This window comes from Protopterus annectens, chromosome 14.part0, assembly GCF_019279795.1.
Source record: "Protopterus annectens isolate FY-2018-M chromosome 14.part0, PAN1.0, whole genome shotgun sequence".
Classification (NCBI taxonomy): domain Eukaryota; kingdom Metazoa; phylum Chordata; order Ceratodontiformes; family Protopteridae; genus Protopterus; species Protopterus annectens.
The window spans coordinates 1,102,188,300-1,102,202,243 of NC_056748.1; the positions used below are offsets into that span (position 1 = coordinate 1,102,188,300).

At 38.3% G+C, this 13,944-nt stretch overlaps 1 protein-coding gene across 1 annotated transcript in view; it reads left to right on the forward strand.

Annotated features, from left to right (window-relative positions):
- Positions 1-13,656, forward strand: part of EIF4EBP2 (eukaryotic translation initiation factor 4E binding protein 2) — a 53,420-nt gene extending 39,764 nt beyond the window's left edge. The window contains exon 3 of the mRNA XM_044056890.1: positions 695-13,656. Coding sequence (XP_043912825.1) covers positions 695-726 — 32 coding nt within the window. The 3' untranslated portion in view covers positions 727-13,656. The remainder of the gene's footprint in view (positions 1-694) is intronic.
- Positions 13,657-13,944: the final 288 nt, after the last annotated feature.

The following is a 13,944-nucleotide window of genomic DNA, read 5'->3' on the forward strand; positions in this document are numbered from 1 at the left end:
TCATAACTGAATGTAGAGATGCAACTTGCTGAAGTAGGTGAGCTTTCTAATGTGAAACAAAATCAAGTAATCCTAGCAGTCTTGCTTGTTTACATACAGCTGGCATCTTGGAGGCAGTTTTTTTTTTTTTTTTTTTGTAGGGGAGCAAGCCACCCTGCAGCCCCTAATGTGGGAGAGCAAGCCCCTCCCACAACCTCTAGACTTACTAACTCCGAGATCACCATACCTCAGAGAAAAGGGAGCATTACAAAAATTGGTCATTTAGGACTTAATATGCATAAGTTCATTTTTTGGGCAAATGGCTACTTTTACATAACCTTCCTATTGTATAATTGACGATGGTGTTTGGTAAGTTATCCTCTTTCATACATCTGGGTAAGCTATTGGTGCCTTTGCAGCAGTATTGGCCCCTTTCTGTCATTCATTGGAAATATTGTGAAATATAGTTTCTATAAAGTAATATATGAAAAATTATGTACAATTCATGCAGGTATAAAACGTAGGAGTAATTCAGTATGCTGCACTTCAAACCGTAATAAAGAACAGAAGTCGATTCCACCTGCTGGCAAAGGGTGACATTGTTTGTTATCTTCCTTGGTCTTCCGAACACAGATTAAGCAGATATGAAACAATTGTCGGGGGAGGGTTAAACTATATTTGCTCACTTTTTTTTTTTTTCTTTTTTCTTTTTCAGCGGATGATGCTCAGTTTGAGATGGATATCTGAGTTCATCATATTCCAGAAATCGCAAAGGGGAGGAAGAATGACATCATCCTGATTCACGATGTGGCAATCACAGTTTGGTATTACTGTAACAAACCATCACAGCAGTCTCACTTGGAAAGCATCCATCTTCTGATTGTCAGAAATTTTAGCAGGAGCTGTATTGAAAACAACTGTCCCTTCTTATTTTTATTAATTTTGTTGGTCTGCATTAGACCTCTGGTTAAACATTCTTGTTTTAGGGATAAGTTTGAATTTAATGGAACTACAAAAATGTTCTTTTACATAGGTTGGTGTGACTTGATCACATTTTTAAGAAAATTGCTTCTTTATGACTATTTTATTAATGGTTTTCCTTTTTGTATGAGAAACATCTAAGTGTCTGGGATGAGAAGATTAAGCAAACAACATATTGTATGAGAGTAATGGATGCAGTAATGTTTTTTCAAAAATGGAAGTGTTTCTTAGGATGTCTGAAAACAGTAATGAGTGAACACCACTTCTCAACATTTGTGATTTAAAATATATAGCAGGGACACTTAAATTTTCAGAAATGATTGCTACAACTAGAGCCACAAATGTAAAGGATCAAGTGCCCGACTTTGTTATATGCTCAGCACATCCATTTTAAATGAGATTAAATACAGAACATCTGGATTATTGTATACATTCTTGCAGTTGCTACAGCCTATTTCCATCTAAGTGTGTTTTTTTTTTCTGCTTCCATATCCAGAAATTACTTGGATGTTAGGATTAATGTCAGTAGAGTTTGCTAGAGAATTGATTTTGGGTGCATATTTTTTCATCTTGTGCAACATTTTAATGTTGACATCTGCCATGTACAGTTTTATTTTCACAGTGTGGTCTTTGGTTGATAATGATACACTTGTCAGAGTATACCCTTTCTGTCATTTGCAGTACATTTACATACCAAATTTAGTAAATGCTTAACTTTCTGGGTTTTTTAGATTATAAAATGTTAGCAATTTGCACAGCTATACTACATTTAAGTTATGTAGAGGCAAACATTTGGTTTTCAGTGTTGCAGTTAGAAAAAGGAACTTTAGTTAGCTTTTGAAAAGCAGTTGTAAGGGTTAATTTTTGTTTTAGTTATATGCTTATCATTTTAAAAGGAAATGTTTGATGGAACAAACAACCATGTCCATAGGAAGAGTTTGTAAATGAGTTTTTGTTTGCTATAACCTTGTATTTGTTCATGAAGTTTGGTTAACAATTTGTTCTTAAGCCTTTCATACATAACACACTGTTTATAGTGAAATTTCTGTAGCTGTAAGGCAGTGTTAGAAATGAGCAGAGTGATCTGGTATCACCCAGTGTTTGTAGAAAATCAGCTTAGTGGCTTAGACATGGGTTATATTAGTAAGAAGTCCAGAATTTTGTGCTTGGGTCTTCATAATGGAGTGGAGACATTTCATTTTCCCAAACATGTGAAGAATGATGTTTAGTAAGGGGTATATAGAGCAAAGACCACCCCACCTGGATGGATGGGCATCAAAAGCTTGGGTGGTGGTGTTTAGCATTTGTATGAAACTGTTGTGTTTTGTACTAGTGAAAGTGGGAGTTTGCTTTATGCTCTAGACATTGTATAATCCAAACTCAAAACAGAGTGCAATAATAGAGAACCAGGGTTTAAAATTAGTCATTTAAAAACGCCAAAAATGTCATGTAATGGAAAAGCCTTTAATGCTGATTAATGATTTTTCCACTATATGGCATTTCCAGCATATTTTTGTGATTATGTAATAATACATTGCTTCTAAGTTGTTAATAATATGTTGTTTGCAAGTTGTTGTTGCCGATTCATAAGTGAAGTACATCAACTCCAGAGACAATTGTATCATATGCAACTTCATCAGGAATTGGACAGGACTAGTGTGTTGACATGCAATGAATGGTAAAGACATGTAGGCGTTTCTTTTGAAAACAGAGCTTGATTTTTTTTTTAATTACGGATGCTCATTGATAACATTGCAATACTTTCTCATAAAAAATGGTACCCATTTGTCTGGCAATTGAGTTCAGGTCTTGACAGTAATTGTCATTTGTAGGTACTAAAAAATATAACAGTGTTGAATTCTGTATTTAGTCACTGGGTGGGTAGGGGGATGCTGTGTTTCAAGATTTCTGGTGCTGAACAGCATCTGATTCCTGTTTTTCTCTCCGTTCTTGTTGAGCACATAGAAATGAGAAGTATGCGACAATAATGTAGAGAGTTGGTTGGTGCTTGAGTTTTCATTTCTGTTTATCTGAATGTATTTTGTGCTGTGTGTCATGAGAAAGAACAGATGTTACTAGCTACAAGAAACAGCATTTACTTCTGAAATGTAAGTGATGCATTTAAGAAACTTCTTTATTTTAGTGCCATCATAGACAAACTTGCACAGTCTGAAAGTTACTTAACAAATAGAAGCATTAAACATTGAAAGACAGCTGAGGCTTGTGTTTCCTGCTACGTTTCACTGGTTTATTTCCCCTGCTGAAGATATTCACAGCACAAACAATGTCAGTTTTGTTCTTCATTCACTGTAAACTTGGCCCCAGTAATGATTTGGCAGGCAAAATAATGAGGAAATGTGAATGTTAGTCAAAGAATTATGCTTCGGAATGGTGGGGGGGGGGGTGCAGGGGGGGCTTACCTCCCTGCTAAAAAGCTTGAAATCATGTTCACATAAAATGGCCTTCAGCTAATCACGTTTGTGCATTCCTCTATTGAAGAATAGTCCTTCAAATAATCATAAAGCCAATAAAAAAGCCTTTGTTGATACTTATACCACATTTTGATTTTGGTTACAGGGCTCTATATGTTTGACAGGACAGAGAAAAGCAAAACTTGTAAAATACTTTTGCTCTCAGTAAAATGGTGAACACCGTGCTACAAGTAAAATGGTGAACACCGTGCTACAAGTAAAATGGTGAACACCGTGCTACAAGTAAAATGGTGAGCCCTCAATGGTTTCTGCATGCTACAAGTAAAATGGTGAGCCCTCAATGGTTTCTGCATGCTATCAGTAAAATGGTGAGCCCTCAATGGTTTGTTCATGCTCTCAGTAAAATGTTGAACACCGTGCTACAAGTAAAATGTTGAACACCGTGCTACAAGTAAAATGGTAAACACCGTGCTACAAGTAAAATGGTAAACACCGTGCTACAAGTAAAATGGTGAACACCGTGCTACAAGTAAAATGGTGAACACCGTGCTACAAGTAAAATGGTGAACACCGTGCTACAAGTAAAATGGTGAACACCGTGCTACAAGTAAAATGGTGAACCCTCAATGGTTTGTTCATGCTCTCAGTAAAATGTTGAACACCGTGCTACAAGTAAAATGTTGAACACCGTGCTACAAGTAAAATGGTAAACACCGTGCTACAAGTAAAATGGTAAACACCGTGCTACAAGTAAAATGGTAAACACCGTGCTACAAGTAAAATGGTAAACACCGTGCTACAAGTAAAATGGTGAACACCGTGCTACAAGTAAAATGGTGAGCCCTCAATGGTTTCTGCATGCTATCAGTAAAATGGTGAGCCCTCAGTGGTTTGTTCATGCTGTCTGTAAAATGCTGAACACCGTGCTACAAGTAAAATGGTGAGCCCTCAGTGGTTTGTTCATGCTACAAGTAAAATGGTGAGCCCTCAGTGGTTTGTTCATGCTGTCAGTAAAATGCTGAACACCATGCTACAAGTAAAATGGTGAGCCCTCAGTGGTTTGTTCATGCTGTCTGTAAAATGCTGAACACCATGCTACAAGTAAAATGGTGAGCCCTCAGTGGTTTGTTCATGCTACAAGTAAAATGGTGAGCCCTCAGTGGTTTGTTCATGCTGTCAGTAAAATGCTGAACACCATGCTACAAGTAAAATGGTGAGCCCTCAATGGTTTGTTCATGCTGTCAGTAAAATGGTGAGCCCTCAATGGTTTGTTCATGTTATCAGTAAAATGGTGAGCCCTCAGTGGTTTGTTCATGCTGTCAGTAAAATGGTGAACACCGTGCTACAAGTAAAATGGTGAGCCCTCAATGGTTTGTGCATACTGTCAGTAAAATGGTGAGCCCTCAATGGTTTGTTTATGCTGTCAGTAAAATCGTGAACACCAGCTGGTTCATTCATGTTGTCAATAGAACTGCGAGCACCATCTGGTTAGTCAGACAGTGCATATCTTTGGCCATGCCTAGGTAAATAGTGTCATATCTGCAACCTCTGCAGGGTCTGCAGATGAAAAGAAGGGGTGAGGGAAATGTTCTTTCTCTTGATTTTGAAAAACAGTGCATTGCTGCAAATCATAGATGACAACTTTGTTGAATTTCCGTTTCATTTTAAGAAGTAGGTATTGAACATTTTGCTGTATTGTGTACTGGGAAGTTTTATAAATGTGAATTTAATTGTATATCTTCTGTTTCCATCCCCTTCTTAAAGCAGAGAAAGGCACAATCTCTTAAACTGTTTTATTTGGGAGTGGGGGAGTTACAGATATAATTCTTATAGTTACACACACCATTTTTTTATCATCTTTTGAAGGTTGACCGTGCACACAAGAAGCAGCTTAGCAGTTGTAACTTGACCACATTAAATAGAATATTCTCATTTTTCTTACATTAAGGTTTGTCCATCCATATTTTATAGAAACACTGCTTCTTACTTACACGGTATTTATAGCGTCTGCTGCAGATAGAAAGCTTATTAATCTTAAACAGACGTCCTGCCTGAAATTTATTTGGAGCTCCGTCATATGTGAAAGCAACCAAATATGGGTAGATTACTGCCTCCCATGAGGGGTGTTTATCCTTGACGGCCACTGTTTGTGATGGTTCTCCCTTGTCATTCTTTTAGCCTTATTTTATAATCTCTTCATGTTATGGACCAAGTAACACTGTACACCAAAGCTGCAGGCTCGAAACTAAGCAGTGTGTACTTCCTCCTCCTGTATGGTGATAACCAGGGGAGACCCTAGTTTCCTGTTTCTTGTGGCCTGGTATCTGCATTTAGTGCACTTGCATGTACCAGAGTGTATGTTTCAGTGCTTCCATGTACACTGTGTTGCATTTTGGTGTCATGATGTCTCTGATGGGAAAGTGAGAAGGCGATGGTTACTATTCTACTTCAACAAAATAAAAGCTTTGTAAGTATCTCAGACAGTTCTGCAAGTTTAAGAAGCACTCAGCTGTCCCATTCCCAATACAGGTGCTTAGATCCGAATTTTTCATACTTAACACCAGCAATTCCGATTGTACTCCAGTGTTGCTTTTTAACCCAAAGTGGTTTTATTGCTTCGAAAGTAAGTGTTATTGTATTGTATTATCTGTCTGGCAGAGTAGTGGATTTAGGCTGTGAGCTCTTAATAGGCTGCTTCCTGTAGTCCAGGGTTTAATTCACTCAGCCTCCATTTGCCTACTACTATTTTTTTAAACTGTTCATCTTGAATGTGGAGCAGTACAGTGCAGAAGGACTGACCAGTTTGTCTGCTTTATGCCACCGAACACTGCAGCATGAGGCTGTGACACCACATTTGACTAAAAGTTGCCACAGTATGTCCTTCGAATTTAGTTGGTGATCTCACTGTCAGAATCCATATTACCAGTGCTTGCTATAACAAAAGGAAATTCCATGTTTCCAGAAACATTAAAATGAATGCATATATATACATATATACATACACTTTCTTGTATGTATATGTGCATATTTGTGTGTGTGTGTACATGTATACATAATATAGATGTATAAAATATGTACTTGTGTGTATGATGTATTCACACATATACAAAATATATATCCTTTCGGTATTCACGTGGCTCCTTTTTCCTCTCAGAAGGAGATTAAGCACATTCTTTCAGGCAAGTTTGTGGCATTCAGCCAGACATCGCTGGTATGCCAGTCCTTTACTCACACACACCTGTCAACTGTTTAATGGATCTGCAGGTCTTTTGTTGGCATGTCATTGGGATCACAGTTCCTCTGTTGGCATTTTTTTTTTTATTGTGTGAAGAAACCCTAACAAAAACCCACATCAGCACAGGAAAGACATGTAAACTCCACACAAAAGACAGTCCCATTTGGGAATCCAGTGGATAACCAAGTGGTGTGATGCAGCTACACCAGTGTGCTGTCTGTATACACATGCATCCTGTGTGTGTGTATATTTATATGTGGGGCCATGTTAGAACATCAGTTTGCCAGAGGGTTTCATTGCATTTGTAATGCAACCTTCCATATTGTTTTCTCAGGTTATAGCTTCTGCAGAAAAGTGGCGCCGGCCTTTAGTGGTGCACAGGTGGCGCCGGCCTTTAGTGGTGCACAGGTGGCGCCGGCCTTTAGTGGTGCACAGGTGGCGCCGGCCTTTAGTGGTGCACAGGTGGCGCCGGCCTTTAGTGGTGCACAGGTAGCACCAGCCTTTAGTGGTGCACAGGTGGCGCCGGCCTTTAGTGGTGCACAGGTAGCACCAGCCTTTAGTGGTGCACAGGTAGCACCAGCCTTTAGTGGTGCACGGGTGGCGCCGGCCTTTAGTAGTGCACCTAGAGTATTTTTATTTAACACTGTTCTTGCATTCTGCAGGTTGAGTTCTATCTTGTACTGCTTGTTCTTCAGTTGACAGTCAGTTACATGTTTTTGCATAAACCATATTTGTTTGTCAGCCTCTGGCCAGAGCAGACTGCCTAATGCCAGTTCCGAGTTTGAGTGTTGCTACAACAGGAACACAGAGAAGGTTGTTAAGATGTCTATCTGCTACTTTTAATCAGCAGATCACATTGTAACAGTGAGTCATATCTTCATAATATGCCAGTTTTGTCTTGTGTAATGTGTCTTTTTACCTTGCGTACTCTGTGGGAGATGTTTAGGTGTGACTTCATGGAAATGCCGCAGGATCTCTTTACAAAGAATACCTGTGGGTGGTGGTTGTCATGGTTACTGATTTAGTTGACACTGGATTGCATCATATGTCTTTGGTCAGACTTGGGTCTCAGTGATCTCTGTATTCGGTATAGGAAATTTCATGTGTGATGGTGATGAGATTTGCTTTCTTCTCTTGAAGATTAGTGGTTATCATATACAAGTACATCCATTTTATGGCCAGTTACTGAACATTCCAGTGAAAATGGTTCTGTTTCAGAGCATTGCTGTAATTTTTGTAGACTTACCTGTATTCACTCTCAGCTGTTATATTCATATGAATTTTGACATTTTTTCTCATCCATCTTTTTAAAAAGTGTTAAACCTAAGCAACTTTGAAGTTTCATAACTAATAACAAAGCATTTCTTTTTACTTTTTTTTTACTTTTTTTTTCTCCACTTAACTTTCATTTTGGTAGTTGTCTAGTGCCATGTGTCCTTTGCAGGGACTCTTTCTCCCCAAGCCCATTGTCCAAATTTGAGCCAGGGTCGCAAGGATCCTAAGACATCTGGAGGTTTTTACCTTATGAGCTGCCCCCCCCCCCCGCGGTTCCTGTGGAGAAGTCTGATGCAGGCAACGTTCCACCCCACCTTTGCAGCAGCTCAGCCATTCTCCAATTACTACCCCCTTATGGACACACCTCACAATAAGGGCATTCTGGCTCCACCAGGGATTGCTGTCAGGGATGCTGCCCCCCAGGATTGTAATACCCATCTCTCCTCACTGCCCCCATCAATCACCCAGACTACTAATCAGACCTGGGTCAGCTGACCCATAGTCAGGGCTTTATCTACCTCCACGACTGATGTGAATGGATGGAGCATTGGTGCAGCAGTTTGGGTTTTCACCTCACAGCAAGAAGTTTTCCGATTCAGTTCTTGGCTGGGCTGCCTTCTGTGTGGAATCTACATGTCCTCCTTGAGTTCGTGTGGGTTTCCGCCTACCTTACAAAGGCATATGTCTAAAGCATTTCTCCCTGGGCCTCCACTGCAAATTGACTCGTTCCAAGTTGGATTTTCCTGGTAAACAAGTGTTAAGTAAATAAATTAAATAAATGATATGAGTAATGTAGCATGTGAACGTGGAATACAGCGAAATATTGCATAGATGCTTCAAGAATACAGATTAAGATAGATTAGTATTAGGCTAACTGCCCTTGTGGGCCATTTTTAAGCCTAGCCAATTACTCCATGTGAGAATCAAACCCTGCACCTTATGTCTGTAAGGTAAACACCTTAACTGTTATACCAACCCCTCACCCCTATACATGATTAATACATGGTATATTTAATGAAGTCATGGAAATTTAACCAAGAACAAATATTTTTAATAAACATTTTTGTCACCCAACTATTTCTGCAGGATCTCAATAACAGAGTATTCAGAGCCAACCTGAATATCTTGAAAAAGAAGAGAAATGGAAGTGTAACTGCAGAATATGTCTTAATGATGTTTAAGCCAGTAGTTTACACGTTTCCGTTTACAATTTCCAGTAATTGTGTCATTAGTGATGGTCTTTTAGCGCACAGGACACAGAAACTGGAAATATCAAGCGCTGAATAGCCTAATATTGAAGAGACCTGGTTGCTACTTTAAGTACTACTAATCTGAACCAAGCTGCCTACATCATATCAAACTTGGTATGTACGGTCTGCCTTCCTTTTACAGAAATTGGGGAGGAGCCTTAAATCTGATCACCCGCTGTACAGGATTGAGAACATCCGAGTCAGTGTCTCAAAGGTGACAGAACTAAATGTGGGGACTGTTTTGACAGTGCCATGCTGTTCCACCAGTGCTTTCCTGTGAGAAGGTTTGAGTACAGCAGAGATTGTATGTGGTGGTTAAAGCCACCAGTCCCAGAGTTTCAGCCAACAATGAAAGCCATGTTGATGTACAAGCAGGTCGTCACATTGGTGGTGGAAACTACTCTGCAAATTTGTTTTCAGATACATTCTCACAACATATGCCAAGGAGCTGAAGTAGGGTACTTACTTTGGAAAATGTTAGACTCTAAATGCATCAGCTCTGAAGTTCTGTCCCCTTTTACATCACCAGGGTATCCCTGAAAGAAGCCTTGTACATCTTTGGTAGCTTTACACTTTACCATTTTCAGGCTGTTTTATTTTGACGGATATTGTCTCTGAAAAGAAGCTCAACTTGTATGCATGTTAATGTACATGCTTGCAGCATTTTTAGAAGTGTATAGAGTTTGTGTCTGAACTGTGAATTTTGGTATGCTTTTCAACAAGCACATCACATACCACTTAAACAGATGCTTCTTTTAGATGGATGTGGAAGAACTACTGACTTGCTGTGACAGAGAAATTTCTGTTTGACAGGCGCATAAAACGTATTTGTTTTGCATCTTCATGTTATGCAAAACTGCTGCTTACTTGTTTGAACTAGGACCCTGGTGGGTTTTGGGTGAAATTCCTGTTTTGCTCTACTTTGTTCAATAGTGAGGATATTTGATTATTCTGGCCACTGTATTCTTCATGGCTTATTTCTGTACTGTCCGGTTCCTGTGATGTAATTGTTGGTAGTTGGTAGATGCACTTTCGGCATGCATCCGCTAGTGGTTTCGGGAATACCAGACCCCATGGCCCCTTTCTCTCCTTATTTGCATACACATTCCAACTGATTCCAAGCCTAGAGGGGACTATAGGTTTTGCAGTACCCTCTATCAGGGTATGTATTCCTGCTTACTTCAGAATTTTTTGTTTGAACTCTTGACTGTAATTTAGACATTGTTTTACAAAGAAGAAATGAAAAATGCTGCTCAAGTTTTTGAGTAAATGGTGAGAAAAGTATTGCGAGTAATACTTTTCTTAGTGTCTTGTGTTTTCCTTATACATATATTTACTTTCAACTTTTTTTTTTATCAGTTTGAATAGGTTTTTGTCAATAACACAGATTTTTTTAAACCATTGTAGGATGGGGGATATACCTTCCTTTTATGAATGTATTCATTTGCTTATAATCCCTTGCATACTCATCCAGAAAGGATTTGCCTTGTGTAGTGAATTTGCAAAGTGTTATTCAGACTGTGTGAACCCTTGTACTCCAACACGGGACATCACAATGTCGTTCTGCTGGTGGTGTGCCTACCTTCTAAAAATATGGCGAGATTAATTAATACACTGAGGCAAGGATAATCAGAAGGTGAAATCCCACCAGTTTCTCAATGCAGACGGTTTTGTAATAAATTGGCCAATATGGTGTGACATGTTATCCCCAAGCCACTGTTCTAGTAACTCAACTCTCTGGTTCATTTTTTTGAAATGTACTTTGTTTAAGCTGCTTTATGAAGTTGAAATTTTGTGAAAAACGATATTGTGTTGCCCTGCTGTAAAACCTCCACCATAATGTCTACTACTACCCATCTGCTTGGAGAAGCTGGGAGTGGGGAAGTAGGATTCATTTTCTGCTAGATATTTAAATAATGTAGCAGTAAATAAGTGGGGGTGATTTTGCACAGTACGAGTATTTGTTTCCCTTCTTTCTTCTGGTCTGTACTCTCTGTTTGTTAGAGAACCATGAATTTGAGCACTTCATCATCTTTATAATGGTGACCGTTACAGAAGAGGAGCACTTAATTTTTAAATTGAAATTTTTGATGGAGTGATTTGATCTCCATGGTGCTGTCATCATCCCATCCTCCATATTACTTGGTTACTACAGTCCTCTTGTTTTTCATTTCTCCACATGCTGTCATACTGTGGCAGCCCAGGCACCAGTGCTGAACATTCTGTTTTTGATTTTTGAATATTTGCTCCATTTGTTCTGTCTTGTGTAGATGCTATGATGATATTTTATTTGGGGAGGTGGTAATTGTCTGTTCTAGGTTTTTGAGGCCTTGAAAATGTTTTAAAAGTGTGGTCTACACCACCTGCTGATATCTTTCAAATGTATGAACTTCAGTATTGTCTGACTCTTACTTCTTGGGGCTGGGATGCACTGATACATTTTTCTTGCACATTTTCCAGTAACTAATTTTATAAATGTTTTAATGGTGTATACGGGACAGTTTAATATTGTGACGAGCCTGGTGAAACAGTTTAATTCTAAGAAAAGAGCCAAGTGAACTAGTGCTCTTTTGCTAGGAGCAGGTGCCATCGTAGGAAGTGAGATGGGAACATTTTCTAAAGCACACAAAGATCATTTCTGATTTAGAAAGCATCCTGGGCAAGAAGAGACATGGAGTCTTGTTTTATCTTTGCTGCAGAATGCAGAGCTGATTAGTCATCCCTCCCACACATCTTTTTTCATTTCTGTTTTCTCTCTCCATCTTGTTGTGTTCATACAGGAAAAAAATGTGTTACAGTGGCAGTATTGGGAATCTTTTCATTTTTCCCTGAATGTTAATTTATCTCTCTTTGCATCGTAATCCTGACAGGTGGTAGCACTGTTTGTGCAGCAACCAGGCTAGTGATTTTTGCTGAATTTTCCAAAGTTATGCGGAAAGTAGGGGATATTTTTTCACTTCAAATGCATAACTTATTCAGTGGATTTATAATCCTTTACAAAAAAAAAAAAAAGGGTCATGCAGACTGCTGGAAAATCAGCTTCTGAAGTAATGCTACTAGTAAACTCAGGTGTGTTGTATAGCAGCAAAGACACAAACAGCTGCTGAAGTCTGTGACTGTGGTTGTCCAGATGTTGGCCTCTTGTGTTTTTCTCAGTAATTTAAATATGAAAAACAACACCATTCCTATGAAGACTCAAACCTTGAATTTGAATGCCTTTGGAGATGTTTAATATATATATAAATAAAAGATTTGTGCACGGAAAAAGGTTTGATATTTGATATCATTATAAATCACATATCTTCCCAGATGTAACCTGTAGCCTTTCTGAAGATATAGACTATTTTAACAAATGTTACTGGAGAATTAGGTTCTCTGGCAAACAAACTGAATTTAGTAATGGACATTCTTAATGGTTTAGTAGAAGCAGCTTGGAGCTTGTAGCGGTTTTTGTAGATACTAGCAAACACCGTTTGATGCACTTTGTAAAAGCTGGTATGCTCCGTCACCTATTTAAACAGATCTACTTAGTGGTTTGAAATTTGTTTTTACAATTTTAATATGTAAGGTTGGTAATATATTAATGCACTTTGAAGAAGTGAACTGAAGGGGTTTTGTCTAATCATGTCCAGTTCATCTTGTATTTCCCTGTTTTCCATCCTTCATGTTGACTAAGGCTAAAATGGCAGCACCCATCCATACTAGAGAAAGATGTTTGTTTGATAGCCAAGATTAATGGCTCTCCCAGTGACCTGATACTGTTATAAGTATTAGGTGGTCATTATTTTGGGATACCATGGACACCCAGCTGTAAGGTGCCGACAGAGTAGCAATTCTGTACATGTGCCTCCTATTACTTAGTGTACTGTTGGTGTGTATTGCACCATGGTCCTTTAGGACTGATGCAGGTCTGTAACATTGCTTCTGGACACTTCAGACTTAGCTCTATGCCCTTAACACACACATACACATACAGTATTCTGATATTCATGTCTATTAAGCTGTTTGGTGCCTCTGCCAATTTAGCTTTGAAATAAGATTACCTTTGCTCTGCATTTGTTTTGTTTCACAGAGGGTGTATGTTTGATGAATTTTCATTTGGAATAAGAGAGAAAAAGATGTGGTCAGCTTCTCCTCTTTTGAAAGAAAATAAAAATGGATTTGTAAATGAATGAACATTTTCAAGATTTGATGAAAATGTTAGAAACGTATATTATTTTTAATAACCTTTTTGCTTAGAAATCATTTCTACAAATTTACATTTGGAAGATATATGCATACATTTAGTCTTCATTTCTTTTTCTCTAATGCTTGTGCTGGACTATGAAATTAGGATTGTCATTCCTGGGGTGAGTATCCCCATGTGACATATTTTACAATGTTCTATTTCTTTTTTAATCATTTTAACACACAAATATATTATAAAAATGAACTTTGGCTGAACACAATGGATACTGTTACATTGAGATCAATAAAATAATTCCTTGAATGGATATCAAAACTGCATTGTGTGTGTTCTTATTTTGGAAAGTTTGATTATATTTGATTGTGAACAATTTTAGTGCATAAAAGGTAAATAGATAAACTTGGATCAGAATGTGGTGTTTAGGTATAAAAGAACAAAAACAGGCATCCAGATACAACTTAAATTACAAACACCCAGGAAACGGCACAAAAGCTTTATTAAAATAAAGACAAAGTTGGTTTAGTGCTTCTGTCTTACTATATAACAAGACTTCTTCAGAACCAAATTACATTACCCCAACTGCTCTTGCACAATACTCAAAAATGA